Source organism: Cervus elaphus, chromosome 9 (assembly GCF_910594005.1).
Source record: "Cervus elaphus chromosome 9, mCerEla1.1, whole genome shotgun sequence".
NCBI lineage: Eukaryota > Metazoa > Chordata > Mammalia > Artiodactyla > Cervidae > Cervus > Cervus elaphus.
Genome location: NC_057823.1, coordinates 8775763 through 8793947, shown reverse-complemented (window position 1 = coordinate 8793947; position 18185 = coordinate 8775763). Strand labels below are relative to the sequence as shown.

Here is an 18185-nt window from a genome sequence, read left to right as displayed (position 1 = left end):
TTTGTGGTTGAATTTGTTTTTATTTTTGTAAGACAGAAAGAAGGGACGGAACAGGGCCCAGCATCATCCCCCAGAACAGCTTCCGAGTCATACACTTGCCTGGATTCATTTTGAAAAGGCAGTTTCAGGGTCCGTGTTTCAGGAGACCCTCCAGGCTATCTATCTCAGTGCAAACAGCTGAAAATAAAAACCTCCCGTCTGTTCACCACACAGAATGCAAAATAAACCTGTTTGGAAAATGCCAGCCCTTAAAACAAGAGTGAGGGCTTTAAAGATGCGTTAAACACAGAATCTTCCAGGAATCCAGTTGGCTGCGGCTTCACAAAACCAGAAGCACAGAATAACATTTCCAACCATAGAACTGCTGGCTAACAGAAAAACAGGAGGATCACAAGATGACAGGCAGGGTCCTCCCCGACCCCTGCGTCTTCTTTTTGTTCTGAACAGTCATAAACTGGAGAGCAGGAATGCAGCCTCGGGGTGGGAGCGGATGCTCGGAGTGGCAGCTCAGTCTCGGGAGTGGAGGGGTGGCTCACTGCTTGCCCGCCTGTCTGCCTGGCTTCTTTTCTGGTTGACCTCTGCCAGTCCCGGGGATCCCACCTCGGCCCCGGCCACCGAACACACCTGTGAGACAGGGGGGAGCTTCAGCACAGCTGGGCTGGGAGGGGCACTGTGGGCAGGGACCAGGAACTGGAACCTTCAGACTATAGCCAAGTCGTTGAACCCCTCTGAGCCTCAGCTTCCACCTCTGTAAAGTGGGGGCAGGGACTGTACCTTCAGTGGGAAGAGCAGGCTGAAAACCTGAGGTGGAGCGTCTGACCAGGGCTGGGCGGGGGTGCTGCTCCACAATGTTCTGTGTGACCAGGGCTATCAGACCAGGCTCCCCAGGGGTGCGAAGGATGCCAGGGAGGACAGAGGCTGACACCAAGTCACACTGGGGCTTGCCGGGGGGCGGGGGGGATGCTTCCTGGAAGAGAGGGCTGAGGGCCAAGGTTGGGGGTGGGTGGTCATCAGGACAAAGTCAGAAGGGTTTCCGGGAGGAGCAGGGAGTACAAGCGAGGAGGGGGCCTGGACTCAGCCCAGGGGTGGAGCAACGATGCTCAGCTGTGTGGCCGGGTCTGCACCGGGGCACCCCAGCCTGCCTTGCTGTGGCACCACCCACATCTGGCCCAGGAGAGAAACAATGGGGTGGGGTGGGCTTTCTGTGTCCAGCCCAGAGAAGGGGCGGGGGAGCCTCCTGAGCTCTGACCTCTGCAGCCAGAGGCGGGGCTGTTTCCGAAAGACCTTGTAAGTGGAGCACACAGCACTGCTGCTGGGGAAGGTGAACAGCACAAGGGCGGGCGCAGCCCCTGCCCAGGAAGTCGCAGAGAGCCAGCCTGGCCTTCCAGGGCCCCCTTCCTCCACACACACGCAGGGTACAGAGCCAGTGCTGACAGGGTCTGCCTAGCCTCATCTCTAACGGGGCAAGACCCAGCTTGGCCAAGGGGAGCCTGGTCATGCAGGGGCCCCTGTGCAAGCAAGCCGCTTTCCCTGTCCTCCCTGCTCCTTCAGGCAGTTTACTGGACAGTGGTGGCACCCTGGCTGGAGAGCCTAGCCCTGGGGCCCCTGGGGCCCTGCTCACCCCCATCCTGGGTTCTTCTCCACCTGGGGGGCCCTCCTCTCTCTGGCTCCTTTCTGACTGTCACTGGAGCCTCAGCTCAGGGCGGGCTCCTATGTCCTTCCTGGCTCTGCCTGTAAGCCCCCAAGGTGGGTTCCCGGGACCTGGCATACAAGGCTCTCCAGGTGGCAGAGACAAAGTCAGGTCCCTCCAAGGACAGAAGTCGGGTGGGGGAGGCGGGGAAGGGTGGGGCCCACAGCTAGCCTCTGGCTCTAGCTGACGGCACGTTTAATTTTATGCTAGATTTATGATTTCAGGGTGGTGCAGGGTGATCTACCCAAAAGGCGTGACCTCAGTTTTGTCTAAAGGAGTCACAGCAGGAAGGGTCCCAGCCTGGGCACCGCGGGGATCTTCTCCGCAGGGGGCAAACCGAGGCTCGCGAGGTGCCCACAGCACCTTCGGAGAAACAAGCAGGGCTCAAGCCCCAGGTCTGTGTGGGCACTGGGTTAGTCTGCCGGGCGGAGAGCCACTGCGGGGAGGAGGGTCCATGCTGCGGCGATGGGCGCGGCTAGCACTGACCACCAGCACTCAGCTGGGCTCCTGGAGCTGGGGACACGGGGCATGCAGGCGGCAAGCAGCAGTGTCAGCTCTTCCACAGAAGAGCCCCATGAGTCACGGCCCCCCAGCGCCATGGAGGAGGGGCTCAGAGCCAAGCCCTCGGCAAGATGACAACACCAGTGGAGAATGTCAACACCGGGCCAGGCCAGATGCCGTGTGCGGCGGTCACCCCCCAGCGGGGAGGCCCCCGCTGCCTGCCAGGGGAGAAGAAGGGGGACAGAAGGGCCTACCTCGCCCGGCGCCCCCCATCCCGCGGCCCTTCTGCTGCTTCTGCTGCTGCAGGCCACCGCGGCCACGGCCCTTGGCCACCACCTCCTCCTTGACCATGTCGATGATCTCGTCGGGGATGCGCAGGTACTTGATGGTGCTGCCGCGGATGTAGCACTCGGGCATCCGCCAGAATTTGTCCCCGTCCTGCCAGAGAGGTGGTACGTGTCAGGGCCATGGGGAGGGACGTATAGACAGCCGGGCAGCATCCATCCTCTCAGGCTCCCTGCACCTGGCATCGCCCCCGTGGGGTACGAGATTCTTCCTTCTGCACAGGACACGGGAGGGGCCGCCTCCAGCAGGCTCTCTCCAGACCCTTGGCAGCCCTTCACGCATGAGGGCAGGCGGGGCAGGGCCTCGTGAGCACCCTGTCCTCAGCCTGTCCTCTGGTGGGGGAGGCTGTCCAAAGCCTGGAGAGGGGTGAGGCTGCCTCACGTGCCAGGTACTGCCACAGCCCAGCTCCTCCCCCTTCTGCTCCCAGTCTTCCGAACTCTCCTGGAATCCGCTCCACGCACCGTGACTCATTCATTCACACAAGTGTCTCGTGGCAGGGTCTGAGCTGGGCATGGGACGCAGGTGAGCAGAACACAGACCGTGTGTGGTGGGTGAAGAGGGCCAGGAGGGGGGCAGGGAGGCAGGTTTGGGGCCGGCCAGGGCAGCACCCGGTGATGCCAGTTTACAGGGGAGCTAATGGAAGCTAGAGAGACAAGGGGGCTGGTACAGCTCTAGACTCTGGAGCAATGCCGACCTTCAAGTTTTCAGGATGCTGTCTCCCCCCGGCCCCCATACACCCTGTGACCAGCACAAGGCCTCGCCCCACCCTCCTGCTGCCCTTGGGCAGGAGCCCGGGACCTCATCCATCAGATTGCTTCTCCCACCCCACCCCTGCTGCCCCAAGCCAACCCCTCCCCCCATACCCCTAGAAATCAGACCAAGACATCTCCCTGCTTAGATCCCAATCAGGGCCCCGCTGGCTCAGGACGAGGTCCAAATCTCTCGGTGTGGCTCCAGAGGGCCTGAGATCCAGCCCCACTCTGGCTGCCCCCTCTCGGCACTCGACGTGCCTTCCAGATGGAACATTCTGGAACACACAGAGTGGGATTCTGGCCTCCAGCATTTTGCACACGCTGTTCCCGCCTTTTCGTGTCTGGCTAACTGCAGCCCTCAACAGGCCACGCCTCTAGCCTCCTTGAAGCCCCCAGTCCTCCTGCATGACATCAGTGGTGCCTAAGCCACTCAGCCCAGCCCAGTGGAGGCGCTCGGCGGGGACAGTAGAATGTCTGAGGGCCAACTCTTCCCAGGAACACACATAAGAGCCCCGACCCATACAGGAGCCCCAAGAGGCCTCAGAGCATTCCTTTCCCAGCAAGGGGAGGCGAGCGGCCAAGTCCGTGGGGATGCAGAGTACAGCCAGACAGAACGATGATTCTGTGGAAGCTCAGGGCTGGGACCGGGGCGGCCATTCAGTGTGAGGCTTTTCCCCAGCCAAGGGCAGGCCCAGCCCAGCGCACTCCCTGGAGGAACCAGGCTTATGTGCGTTCCACGGGGGCAGCGTGCCTCCAGACGCTTGCTCTCTTGTGTGCACTCAGCCCCTGGGGTCTCTGCATCCGGCTGCCCGAGGGGAGGATGGACTGCCGTCACCTGTTTACAGGAGGGGAGGCCTGATGGCCTGCATGAGATGGTTCCTCACACCCAGTTTCTCCTCCCAACCACTGGGTCCTGAGGGGAACCCTGCAGGGGGAGCCATGTGTCCCGGCTTGGCCAGGGAGGCGGGACTGACCTTGCCCCAAGACCCAGTGATTGGCTCGACATCCTCAAAGTGGACAGAAACCTGCTGGCCGTGTGCAGAAGGACATGTGCCCAGCTGTGCACCACGGTGCCATGGAAATCCACAGTGGGAATCCTCAGCCACCTGCCACCTGGAGTTCGGTCCCAAGAACTTAGTCACAGAGCTGAGCAGGTGAGGGGAAGGGGGGTGGTCCCCCCACCCCCGTCTGCCTTCTGGGGCAGGAAAGGTCCCACAGGCCGAGAGTGGCTCTCTTGTGCTCTGCTGAATGCTGGCGGGGCGAGCCCTGAGGGTACCCTGTCCTTGGCTCAAGACGGCCCAGGCCTCCCAGCAGCTTCTTCCCCATAACAGGGGGGGCTACCTTGGGCAGGTGGTGGAGACGGGAATCAAGGGGAAAGGAAGCACTGACTAGCAGAACCCAGCGCAGGCAAGGGGAGGGAGTCTGCCCCAGAGGCCACCCCCTCCCTGTAGAGAACGGGTTTATAGCCAGAGGCACCCCTAGGCCCAAGTCCTTCCTGGTCAGGAGTGGCGCTGGGGCTGGGGGGAGGAGGAGCGGCTCAGTACCTGCCGGGCAGCATCCACAGGTGCCGAGTCCAGGGCACCAGACTTGGAGCCTTGTCCCTCTGCCCAGCTCCACATCCAGCCCAGTCCCTCGGGCCCCACCCTGGCGGGATGACCTGCAGTAGAGGCTGAGGTGTGGACCGTCCCACTCCTCCCAAACGACCCGGAAGAGGGCTTGGACCGGACTTGGAAGTGCGAACGCTAAGGCCCTGGAAAATCATCCCAGGTCCCAGTGTGCGACCCTGGCCACACAGCCTCCACTCAAGATGCCCACCTGGCCAGCCCCACCCGAAGGCCCCCAGACAGGGGGTACAGGCTGAGGGCACAGGGTACTCACCCTGGATGTGCAGATCACCTCACGCAAGTTGATGTTCATCCAGTTGTCACAGCTCACCAGGTGCCCGTTGTATGTCTCCCCGTTTTTAAGCTCCACCAACTGGAGAGAAACGGGTCCCACATCAGTCATAGGCCCCGGGGAAGGTGCAGACCTACCCCAAGGAGCAGGTCGCCACCATCGGGCCTTGCTCAGACCCATCCCTGGCTCCTCTTGGGACCCAATGGGCACAGCGCACAGTACCCAGGCCCCCAGTGGCCCTTCTTACAGGAGATGCGCTCTGCTTTCTCAGTACACTTTGCTTGCACTGTACACTTTCTATGATGAAACCGTTTTCCTGTGGTGGAAGAAATGAACAACACCCACACATCTTTAAAAGAATGAGTAAGGTTAGGGTAACAGGGTGGCCAGGTGCCCACTGATGCTACACGTGTGATCTATGGTGGTTTAGTCTTTCATTGCAGGAATTACTTGCTTGTCTTGATGTGTTTCGGGAAAAGTACCTCATTCAGAAGACATGCTTTTGTTAGGAAAAGCCTGTCTTAAAAAAATATCAACTCGGAGAACAAACTTATGGTTACCAGAGTGGATGGGGGCGAGGAGGGATAGTTAGGGAGTTTGGAAGTGACGTGTGCACACAACTATGTTTAAAATGGGTAACCAGGACCCTGAAGTCTAGCACACGGGGCTCAGCTCAGCGCTCTGTGACGACCCAGATGGACGGGGAGCGGGTGGGCTGGGACGGAGGGCCAAGAGGGAGGAGATGCAAGTGTGCACATAGCTGGTTCACTTCATTGTCCAGCAGAAACTAACAGAGCACTGTGAAGCAAGTGCACTCCAAAAACAAACAAACAAAAATTGAGCAAGGATCTACTCTACAGCACAGGGAATTCTTTGCTCAATATTATGCAACAACCTAAATGGGAAAAGATTTTGAAAAAGAACAGATACCTGTGTATACATAACTGAATCACTTTGTTGTATACCTGAAACTAACAAAATGTTGTGTACCAACTATATTCCAATATAAAATAAGAATTTTTTTAAATAATCAACTCTTGGGGCTGAGCGGCACTGGGCTGCCCAGACACCACCTCTGCACTGTTCTGTGGGCCAGGCCTGAGCACTGGCGTCATGGCATGATGCCAGGTGCTGGCATGATGAGAACCAGCAGCAGCCCAGTCCATGCCCGTGGCTTCCTGCTCAAGTTCCTGCTGGTGGGTGACAAGTGACGCGAGCGAGGGTGAGACCCTGGTAAGCCTGTAGGACAACTCAGTTGAGTCCCCGGATGGCCACCAGTCATCACTTGCTCCCCTCTGCCTTCCATGGTGCTGCAGACATTTTACAGCTACTCTGCCTGTTTCCCTTGGCAACCACTTTAAGGTTTAAAACACGATTTAGAAAGTCATCACTTTCAAGTTTGAAAAAATTAAAAAAAAAATAAAATAAAATAAGCCAACTTAGCTATCTGCCCAAGAGAAATGAAGGCATATATCCACGGAAAAACATGTACATGAATGTTCCCGGCAGCTCAAATTTTCAGCAGCCAAAAAGCAGAAACAACCTAAATGTTTGTCATCAGGGAACAAATGGATGTGGGTTAGTTGCTCAGTCATGTCCGACTCTGTGACCCCATGAACTATAGCCTGCAAGGCTCCTCTGTCCACAGAAGTCTCCAGGCAAGTATACTGGAGTGGACTGCCATTCCCTTCTCCAGAGGATCTTCCCGACCCAGGGATCAAACTCTGGTCTCCTACACTGCAGGCAGATTCTTTACTATCTGAACTATCAGGGAAGCCACCAGGACAAATGGATAAAGTGTGATATATCTACACAATGGAATATCACCTGGCCATAAGGAATGGAGCTCTGACACATGTTATAATGTGGACAAACCCTGAAAACATCATGCTTAGTGAGAGAAGCCAGACATGAAAGGCCACATGTTGTGTGATCCCATTTATGGGAAATGTCCAGAACAGGCAAGTCCACAGAGACAGAAAGCAGAGGAGTGGCTGCCAGGTGCTGGGGGAGGGGCCTGGGGGGGTGGCAGCTACTGGGGACTGGGCCACCTTTTAGGGTGATAGGATTACTCTGCAACAACACAGAGGTGGTGCTTGCACAACCCTGTCAATGTGCTGAATGTCCCTAAACTGTCCACCCTGAAAAGGCTGAACTGTATGGTTGTGTGAATAATATCTGAATTAAAAAAAGGAAAGACAACAGAAAATATTGACAGATATCACACTCTATCACAAAAGAACAAAAGCAGATGAACCCACCCACATTTTAAAAATTCATTCATGCTTATACACACGTTAAAAGCCAAAACGTGTAAATGCCGAAGAATAAATTGTTGGGAAGATTAATGAAGAGGGGCTTCCACTTCCTCTGAATCTCTAGTATTTGACACTTTTAATAAGCATGTATGACTTGGAACAGGAGCAGAAATGACACAGGCCCTGACGTGTGGGAGGGAGAAGAGGACAAGCTGCTGCTCCGTGGACAGGCAGGAGGCGGGCTTGGCTGGAAGCACCTCACCCTTTACCCAGTGTCCGTGTTCCTGTGCTGAGGCTGGACCCTGCTGAAAGGCACCGCTTCAGAGAGGCACATACTCACCATTGGGTGATTCTGAGCCGTTTTCAGCAGCGACAAGGGAAGCTGAAAGGCAAACAAAAGCGCATGACTTGTCTGGCTCATCAGCATCGTGGAGCCCTGGCCTCTAGGCAGGGCTGGCATATCCCTCAACCGAAACACAGTCTCTGAACTCTGCCCAACCCCAGGTCACATACCCGCCTCCCAGTTTAGCACAGAAGTCTAGAAAAATCCTCATTTCAGTAATTCTGCAGCTGGGGAGATCCCAGCCAGGAGAAGGACGTTAGATCTTTGTCCTCCCAGCCTTTTGACCCTCCCCTGAAGTCCTTCAATGAAATGGTTTGATCTCTCCCCTGGCAATCTCAGCAGCAGCTGCCCTCTGGTGTTGGGGCTGATCCTTCTGGGCATTTCTCTGTAGCTCATGCTGTATGTAGTCACACCTGACAGGACCAGGTGTAGCCCTCCAGGTTTATCAACAGAATCAGGGCACACGGGTCTTGCTGCTGCTTGCGTGTTTTGCTCTGCTAATGTTTCAGAGATACGTCCAGGTTAACACATGCAGCTCTAGCTAAGCCTTTCATTTTCAGTATGGTAGATGGTCACACCCACTTTACAGATGGGGATGATGAGCTTAGAGACTGAGGAACTTGCCCAGCACCAGAGACCCAGTGAAAGATGGAGCCTGGCTCAACGCTATCTGTCAGAAGCCAGCTCATGCTGGGCCCACACCTTGGGGGGCAGCCCTGACTGTCCCCTGGCAGAGTGATCCATCAGGCTCAACTGGCCTCTTGATCTAAGGAGGTCACATCTGAGCTGGGTATTTGAGCGGAATTTACCAGGTGAGAGGAAGAAACATTTCAGAAAAAGTCTGTGGTTACTGCAAGGGACAGTAGATAAACGATGGGATTTAAAAACTCACCCAGATAAGGTGAACTTTCAAGATTGTTCTGTTTCATTACTGAATTTCTTTTTCATTAAAAAAAAAAACCATATAGTGTTAACTGGGGGGTGAAAAATCAGTTTTCATTTTTGGAACACAAAAGCTTGAGCCTTACTCTGGGACCTGTCTCTGGGCCTCCAGAAGGGTGACTCAAGGGGCAGTGCTTGGGTTCAGGGTCCAATGGCAGTCTATACAGCACAGGCAGGTGAAAGTTCTAGAACTAGGGCCCCACCAGACAGGAAATTGCCTCAGGGAAAACCGTATCATGCCCCAGTAACTGGGGAACTCTAAGTTGGTCTGACCTCTAGGAGCTCTTTGCTGGGGAGTCCCAGCCTACCCTCAGGCTCTATCTAATAGGGGGTAGCTGTTTCTCCAGGTGGTGGGGGCTGTGAGCCTCTCTGTCAGGAGGCCACAAATGGCCCTCAATCTCCAGAGGAAGGCTCCCTGTGGAAGGGCTTAGAGGGAGGGGAATTCCACATCCCACGGGCCTTCCCTACAAGCCACCCGGGGGAGGTCCAGAGGCGGCAGGAAGCTAGGCCCAAGCCCACTTCCTGCACAGGCTTCCTGGAAGGGCAAGATAAGGAGGAAGAAGGGGCCACGTGGAAAGGAGATGGTTGTTCCCAGAAGGGCGGTGGGTGGCCAACCTGCCCTCTGCTCTGGAATGCATCTGTGTAAGGCTGCCCGAGTGCAGTGAGCCGGAAGCTCAGACACGCATGCAGCAGCCACACACCCAGGTGGTATTTACAGCAGAGAAGCCTCACACTCTTCCTGGGCAAGCCTGTTCTCTTGTGTCCACAATGGGAATCTGGACCGGGGCACACCTAGGTCCTCCTCCCAGATCGCCAGGTTAGCCCTGGAAGGCGAGAATGAAGATGGACTCTGAGAGGTGGTGGGAGGATCAGAGCAGTCCAATCACGGAGCCTCTACATGAGACACCAGCGGCTAGAGCAGGAGGAACCTGCCCAGGGCCACAGAGCCAGGTCCTGGTAAAGCTGGGGAGAGTAGGCTGATGCCTGTCAGCAGGGAACCCACAGATGTCCTTTTATGGCACACAGCGCCTCTAAGCTGGTCCCTCTCAGGCTGCCACCTTGTCCCAGCTACCAGCAGCGCAGACCTGCAGGACCCAGAGCCTCCGCAGCTGTTCCTGGCAGCATGCCCTCGGAGGATGGCTGCGACAGATGGGACCAGCACCTGCTCACAGCCCTCCCCTGTGCACCCGCTCCCTAGGCAGCCCACAGGGCCAGACCTGACGCAACTCCAGCAAACCGGCCCACTCTGCACCTCACACACCACGCCCGGTGCTGCTGGCAACCTTTGTTCTGAGGTTCCCTCTGCCTGGGGTGCCCTGCCCCCAGCTGGTGACTGTTCCCTCAGCCAGGCCCTCATTATAACCCTGTCGAGTGAAGAAAGGAGGTTTCCACCTGGGTCACCCTCTGCTGCTTCTATTACAGGACATAGCCAGTCTCTAATTAACTTGTTTATTTATTATGTCTCCCTGGCTAGACTGGAAACACCAAGCCTCCTGCTAGACGGGAAAATTCGGAGGGTGTGGACTTTGTCCAGCACTGAACACCCAGTCAGGCACACGAGAAGGTCTCAGTAAATATTTGCTGAACAAATACAGCGCACACCGCCCCCCTGAGGCACGTGGGGCAGGGGGATTCCTGCTCCGCCCTGCAGATGAAGAAAGGAGAGGCTTAGGTAAGGGAGAGGTGGGACAGCGCATGGCCTGGAGCCACGGTCACAGCTTGCCACCTTCTACAGCCCCAAACTGTGCTGAAGACAGAGGTGAGGGGCAGGGGAGGATCCTGGTGAACCTGAAAGCCGAGAGGAAGGGACGGCACCACGGGTGGGGGATGGAAGATGCGTGAAGGTGCCAGGGAGACAGGAGAGGGCTGAACACTCAGTTCTGGGGGAGACAGGGTCCTCTGGAGTCAGGGGAAAAGGTTGAGGAAAGAAAGGCCTTTCTCAGAATGCCTGGGGCCTGGTCCTCAGGCCTAGACCTAACAGTATCCTGAGGCTCCCAATTCAGGAAGTTGTTGCAGACCACCCACTCCTTCACCCAGACCTCTGCTTCCCGCCCAGCAGGGACCACAGGGAAGAAGCCTTGTCCATGGCCTCAACACTCCCCAGAAGGCAGGAACAGGCTGAACGAGTCTGTCCTTCATGCAGGCACTACTCTAGGCTCTGGGACTCCCATGAGAATAAAAAGCAAAAATCCTGTCTCCAAAGAGCTTAACACATGGACTTTTCCAGTTTTGCTCATTCCCTGAGACCAACTCTACCCTTGAGCAGAGAGGAACCTGCTCCCTTCTCTCCAGCCTCACACTGACCAGGAAAAATTTAATGAGCCCTCATGGTAGGCTCGGAGAAATGTGCAGCGACCACCTCAGAGCAACCTGGGTGCTGACAGGCCAAGTACTCTCTCACGAAGCCCTCAGCTCTCAATTCCATTGTGGGGCCACAGTTTCCCTCTCATACACTGGGGGGTACATGCACTCTCTGGTTTAGATCTGTAACTTGTCCACAACTTGTGAATAGCATGCCTTTGGAGAGGTTTCCTGTCAGGGTCTCAGTTTTTCCTTCTGTGAATTGGGAGGATAGTTAGCCCATTTTGGCTCAAAATGCCCCCTCTCTCTCTAAACTGCATGCTGTGTGACTCTGGGAAAAGCAAACCCATCTCTGGGTGTTTTTCAGCCTGAAAAGGAGAGGCACAGGAGATTGTGCGGCTAGCATCCTAAGGGGCTTGTTGTTGTTCAGTAGCTAAGTCGGTCCGACTTTTGCGATCCCATGGACTGTATCCCGCCAGACCCACCTGTTCACGGGATTTCTCTGGGAAGATACTGCCATTTCCTTCTCCAGGGGATCTTCCTGACCCCGGGATGGAACGCGCGTCTCCTACACTGACAGGTGGGTTCTTTTCCACGGAGCCACGAGGGAAGCCCTCTAAGGACCTTACAAGCTCTGAAATTCCCCAAGTTGGCTTAATTTCAGAACGCACAACGGGGCTCTACTTCCCGGCGCTCTAGCTTTACATTTTACGAGGTCAGACTGGGTCGAATGCACTCGGAGCCACTTCCCTCACTGAGAAGTCATTCTGTTTCATTCACTGGGGTTCCGGGGCGGGGGGGGGGGTCCCCTTCCTCTCCGGCTTCATTTTTCCCATCCGGAAAATGAGAAGACTGCGGCTAGGTTGCTATACTGTGATTACACGTTCGTCCAATCCTCTATTCCCCTGAGACCGACGTGCCGGGTGTCTTGAGAGAAACCCCTGCATTCTCCGGTCTGTTTCCCCCGCTCCGACCGGGCGGCAGGAGTCGAGGGTCGGATGACACACTCGCTCTGCATCGCCCCTGCCCCAGCACCCGCCCAAAAGGCCTCTGGCGGCCGGTTCCCCCGTCGCCTCACCATGGTGTCGGCAGGGACCGGCCTCCCCGGCCACTTCCGCCACCGCCGCCGCCGCTCACGTTCCCGCCGGTAGCCGCCGCTGCGCGCCACTAAGCTGAAATAGAGTGGCAGCGACGCGAGCCAGTCAGAGCGGGGCTCGTGGGAAGGACAACCAATCCACCCAGAGTAAGGCGGGGCCTACTAAGCCCGGGGGGCGGGCCGGGCCGTGTGCTCACCAGTGAAATGAGGACCAGAGTCGTAAAGTGCCGCCGTGAGTGCTGCAAAAGGGGGCGGAACAATATGTGTCAGAGCAGGAGGCCTTGTGGGTAAAGGCGCTCGCGCAGGTCAGACGATCGAGGATCTCATCGGCTCCACGCTGTGGGCAAAGTCGGTTATTACTTCCAATTTCCTTGAGAAATGGAGGCTCTTCGGTTATTATTGGAATGTGCTTAATGTCTGCCTTCCCGCCTCTTTTCTGATTCTCATTATTGTTGTTGTTCAGTCGCTCAGTGAGTCGGACGCTTTGCGACCCGCATGGACTGCAGCACACCAGGCGTCCCCGCCCTTCTCTGTCTCCTGGAGTTTAGTCAAACTCACGTCGATCGAGTCGGTGATGCCATTCAACGATCTCATCCTCTGTCCTTCCCCTTCTCCTGCCTTCAGTCTTTCCCAGCATCAGGGTCTTTTCCAGTGAGTCGGCTCCTCGCATCAGGTGGCCAGAGTATTGAAGCTGAAGCTTCAGTATCAGTCCTTCAAATGAATACTCAGGGTTAAGGATTGACTGCTTTGATCTCTTTGCTGTCCAAGGGGCTCTAAATAGTCTTCTCCAGCACCACAGTTCAAAAGCATCAATTCTTCCGGCGCTCAGCCTTCTTTATGGTTTAATCCTCACATCTGTACATAACTACTGGAAAAACCATAGCTTAGACTATACGGGCTTATGTCGGCAAAGTGAAGGCTCTGTTCTTTAATACGCTCTCTGGGTTCGTCAGAGCTTTTCTTCCAAGGAGCAAGTGCCTTTTAATTCATGACTACAGTCACCATCTTTTGGTAGGTTGGAATCCTGGCTTTGTCCCTCAGAGCCTCAGTTCACCTCCCTTTAAAATGGACGTAATAAGTGCTGTAGAAGGTTGCAGTGAGGAGGAAATGAGGTAAAGCCATGGGAAAGCACATAGAACAGTGTCTACTTGATATATACAGATATGCAATATTTATTGAGCACCTACTATGGGCCTACTCTGGGAAACACAAAGTGAATAAACTAGACAAGACTCCTGGCCCTCCCAAGGCTTAGGAGGGGTGACAGTTGGTAAACAAGACAAATTGGCAAATGTATTCGTTCCCTTGGGCTGCCGTAACAGAGCAATCAAACTGGGTGGCTTTAAACCACAGAACTTGATCCAGAAGTCTGAACTCAAAAGATGTGGGCAGGATTGGTTTCTTCTAAAGGAGCTGAGGGACAATTCATCCCAAGCTTCTCCCCCAGCAATCCAGCAATGCTTGTAGTTCTTGGTTATAAACATGTCACTCTAATCTCTGCCTCTGTCATCACATAGCTTTTCTCTTTCCTCTTCTTTTCTTATGAGGACCCTCCTTTCTCTTATTGCACACTGTGGACGCTAAGTTGCTTCAGTCATGTCTGACTCTTTGCCACCCTATGGACTGTAGCCCACCAGGCTCCTCTGTCCATGGGATTCTCCAGGCAAGAATACTGGAGTGGGTTGCCATGTCCTCCTCCAGGGGATCTTCCCGACCCAGGGAATCCAACCTGTGTCTCTTATGTCTCCTGCATTGGCAGGTGGGTTCTTTACCACTAGTGCCACCTGGGAAGCCTACCCACCCTACATCCAGGATAATTTCATCTTGAGATCTTGATTAAATCTGGAAAGAATGCATTTCAAATAAGGTCATATTCACAGATATGGGGACTAGAACTTATCTATGTTGTCTAAGATATGTTAGAACGTATCTTTTTAGAGCCAATTCTCAACCCACTGCATCAAGTATTAGCTATGATTCCTTTGAACATTGACATTTATTTGAATAATTCACATCACCTAGGTGACCATGCATGTACTTTCACACGTGAGCATGTCTGCAGCCTGAATTTCCAAGAGTGATCCAGCTGGGTGACCATCGACTGTTCCTTTCTGTGTTTTGGCTTCCACACATGCCTTGACTCAGGTTTATAAATGAGACATAGGTGTCCTCCTCCAGTGCTACCCTTTTCCAGGCCTCCTTACTACCAGCATTGGCCTGAGAGATTTTTCCTTTCTTTGTTTGGCAGCGTTGCATGACTTGTGGAATCTTAGTTTCCGAATCAGGATTTGAACCCAGACCCCGGCAGTGAAAGCGTCAGGTCCTAACCACTGGACTACCAGGGAATTCTCAAGAGCCCAGAGCCAAGCTCTTCCAGCTGAGAAGACCCGATGCCTCTCAGAGCTGGCTCGGGAAGCCCCTGATGCTCAGCTTCTCAATAAAAGATTCCCCTGCATCAGGTCTCAGAGACCTGGGCAGAGGAGGATGAGAACCGCCCAGCCACATCCCACTGGGCAGGGCACTAGAATCTCCTCTCCAGGACCGAGTGAGGGGAGACGGTCTGGGGGTCAGTTTTGTTATGAAGGGACTGAGTGGTTGAGGCTTGTTCCTCCCTCTTTCTTCTTGCTAAAAACAAGAATACAGATTTCCCTTCATTCGTGATAGGGTGGTTGTTGTTTAGTCGCTGAGTCATGTCCGACTCTCCGACTCTTTTGTTACCCCATGGGCTGTAGCCCACCAGGCTTCTCTGTCCACGGGATTTCCCAGGCAAGAATATTGGAGTGGGTTGCCATTTCCTTCTCCAGGGGGGTCTTCCCAATCCAGGGATTGAACCCAGGTCTCCTTCATTGGCAGGTGGGTTCTTTACCTCTGAGCCACCAGGGAAGCCCTGTGATGGGGTTATGTCCCAATAAACCCATTGTAAGTTGAAAATATCATAAATTGAAAATACATTTAATACATTTAGCCTACTAAACATCGTAGCTTAGTTTAGCCTAGCCTATCTTAAATGTGCTCAGAACACTCACATAAACCTACAGTTGAGCAAAATCATCAAACACAAGCCTATTGGATAATAGTGTTGAATACCTTATATAATGTATTGAATACTGTACTGAAAGTTAAAAAAAAAAGTCAATGTATCAGTTGTTTACAGCTGTAACCACATGACTGACTGGGAGCTGAGGCTCATTGCCAGCTGCCCAGAATCACGAGAGAGCATCTTACCACATATCACTAGTCCAGGAAAAGGTCAAAATTCAAAGTTTGATTTCTTCATGAAGTTGAAAAATCTGAAGTCAAACCATCACAAGTTGGGGACTGTCTGTGATCATCTCTACCAATCAGGGTTACTGTGTAGAGTGATCAAATGTGAAACTGGATAAAGATCGAAGCAGCAGATAGCCCTGGACACACAGCTGTCTTTCATGTCTCTGGGGTCTTCCCTCCCTCAGAAGCTGACCCTGAGATGAGGACTCAAGGATACATAGAGTACTCAAGGGGTGACCCTAGGACATCCCCACTGGGGATGGAGACCTGAGACAGGGAGGGAAGGGTTCCTGCAGTGGATGCCAATGAGCAGGTGACAAAGTGGACACCTGAGGGTTAGTCCAGCTGTGGACCTTAGGGAGACAACATAAGAGCTTGTGTCTCAAAGAGGTCCCACCCAGGTCAGGGCATTGTTTATTTTCCTCTCTATCATGGGCTTGGGGATGATCCCAGGGGTGCTGGTGAGGTCTGGGAAGTGTTTAGGACATTAGTAGCAGGCAACAGTGATATGCCAACTGGGATAGAGGGATCAGCGTGACTAGCCAAGCTGTGTTTGGCAAGGGTAAAGGCCGCTTTGATGTAAACAACAGAAACTGGGGCACATGATGTGCTCCAATGTCAACACGGTGCTGGCAGAAAATTGCATGGTCATTCACCTCTTCCTGACTTTTCTAGATCTTTCTATGTGCAGTCTTTCTCCTTTTGCGCAATTGATAAACTCGTTTTCATCCTTGAAAACTCTGCTTGGGTGACCCCTTGTGGCAGACTATGGTTACTACAGTTTGCTCAGCTCTTTCAACCTTCAGTTCAGTTCTTTTCAGTCGCTCAGTCGTGTCCAACTCTTTGCGACCCCATGAATCGCAGCACGCCAGGCCTCCCTGTCCATCACCAACTCCCAGAGTTTACTCAAACTCATGCCCATTGAGTCGGTGATGTCATCCAGCCATCTCATCCTGTCGTCCCCTTCTCCTCCTGCCCCCAATCCCTCCCAGCATCAGGGTCTTTTCCAATGAGTCAGCTCTTCGCATGAAGTGTCCAAAGTATTGGAGTTTCAGCTTCAGCATCAGTCCTTCTAATGAACACCCAGGACTGATCTCCTTTAGGATGGACTGGTTGGATCTCCTTGCAGTCCAAGGGACTCTCAAGAGTCTTCTCCAACACCACAGTTCAAAAGCATCAATTCTTCAGCGCTCAGCTTTCTTCACAGTCCAACTCTCCCATCCATACATGACCACTGGAAAAACCATAGCCTTGACCAGATGGACCTTTGTTGGCAAAGTAATGTCTCTGCTTTTTAATATGCTGTCTAGGTTGGTCATAACTTTCCTTCCAAGGAGTAAGCATCTTTTAATTTCATGGCCACAGTCACCACCTGCAGTGATTTTGGAGCCCAAAAAATTAGTCTGACACTGTTTCCACTGTTTCCCCACCTATTTCCCATGAAGTGATGGGATCAGATGCCATGATCTTAGTTTTCTGAATGTTGAACTTTAAGCCAACTTTTTCACTCTCCTCTTTCACTTTCATCAAGCGGCATTTTAGTTCCTCTTCACTTTCTGCCTTAAGGGTGGTGTCATCTGCATACCTGAGTTTATTGATATTTCTCCCGGCAATCTTAATTCCAGCTTGTGCTTCTTCCAGCCCAGCGTTTCTCATGATGTCCTCTGCATATAAGTTAAATAAGCAGGGTGACAATATACAGCCTTGACGTACTCCTTTGCCTATTTGGAACCAGTCTGTTGTTCCATGTCCAGTTCTAACTGTTGCTTCCTGACCTGCATATAGGTTTCGCAAGAGGCAGGTCAGGTGGTCTGGTATGCCCATATCTTTCAGAATTTTCCACAGTTTATTGTGATCCACACAGTCAAAGGCTTTGGCATAGTCAATAAAGCAAAAATAGATGTTTTTCTGGAACTCTCTTGCTTTTTCGATGTTCCAGTGGGTGTTGGCAATTTGATCTCTGGTTCCTCTGCCTTTTCTGAAACCAGCTTGAACATCTGGAAGTTCACGGTTCACATATTGCTGAAGCCTGGCTTGGAGAATTTTGAGCATTCTTTACTAGCGTGTGAGATGAGTGCAATTGTGTGCGGTAGTTTGAGCATTCTTTGGGATTGCCTTTCTTTGGGATTGGAATGAAAACTGACCTTTTCCAGTCCTGTGGCCACTGCTGAGTTTTCCAAATTTGCTGCCATATTGAGTGCAGCACTTTCACAGCATCAGCTTTCAGGATTTGAAATAGCTCAACTGGAATTCCATCACCTCCACTAGCTTTGTTCGTAGTGATGCTTTCTAAGGCCCACTTGACTTCACATTCCAGGATGTCTGGCTCTAGGTGAGTGATCACACTCACACATCGTGTTTATCTGGGTCATGAAGATCTTTTTTGTACAGTTCTTCTGTGTATTCTTCCCACCTTTCCTTAATATCTTCTGCTTCTGTTAGGTCCATACCATTTCTGTCCTTTATCGAACCCATCTTTTCATGAAATGTTCCCTTGGTATCTCTAATTTTCTTGAAGAGATCTCTAGTTTTTCCCATTCTGTTGTTTTCCTCTATTTCTTTGCATTGATCACTGAGGAAGGCTTTCTTATGTCTCCTTGCTATTCTTTGGAACTCTGCATTCACATGGGAATATCTTTCCTTTTCTCCTTTGCTTTTCGCTTCTCTTCACAGCTATTTTTAAGGCCTCCTCAGACAACCCTTTTGCCTTTTTGCATTTCTTTTCTATGGGGATGGTCTTGATCCCTGTCTCCTATACAATGTCACGAACCTCCATCCATAGTTCATCTGGCAC

At 53.2% G+C, this 18185-nt stretch overlaps 1 protein-coding gene across 2 annotated transcripts in view; it reads right to left on the bottom strand.

The window, feature by feature from the left end:
• LSM4 (LSM4 homolog, U6 small nuclear RNA and mRNA degradation associated) overlaps positions 1-18185 on the bottom strand; it is a 29454-nt gene continuing 11269 nt past the window's right edge. The window contains exons 1-5 of one of the 2 annotated variants that reach the window (XM_043910965.1): positions 12107-12219; positions 7783-7824; positions 5167-5265; positions 2446-2629; positions 1-624 (exon numbers count right to left, since the gene is read on the bottom strand). In XM_043910965.1, coding sequence (XP_043766900.1) covers positions 533-624; positions 2446-2629; positions 5167-5265; positions 7783-7824; positions 12107-12109 — 420 coding nt within the window. In that variant the 5' untranslated portion in view covers positions 12110-12219 and the 3' untranslated portion in view covers positions 1-532. Of the gene's footprint in view, positions 625-2445; positions 2630-5166; positions 5266-7782; positions 7825-12106; positions 12220-18185 lie in introns of those variants that run through there. The other variant, XM_043910963.1, reaches the window with a different exon arrangement.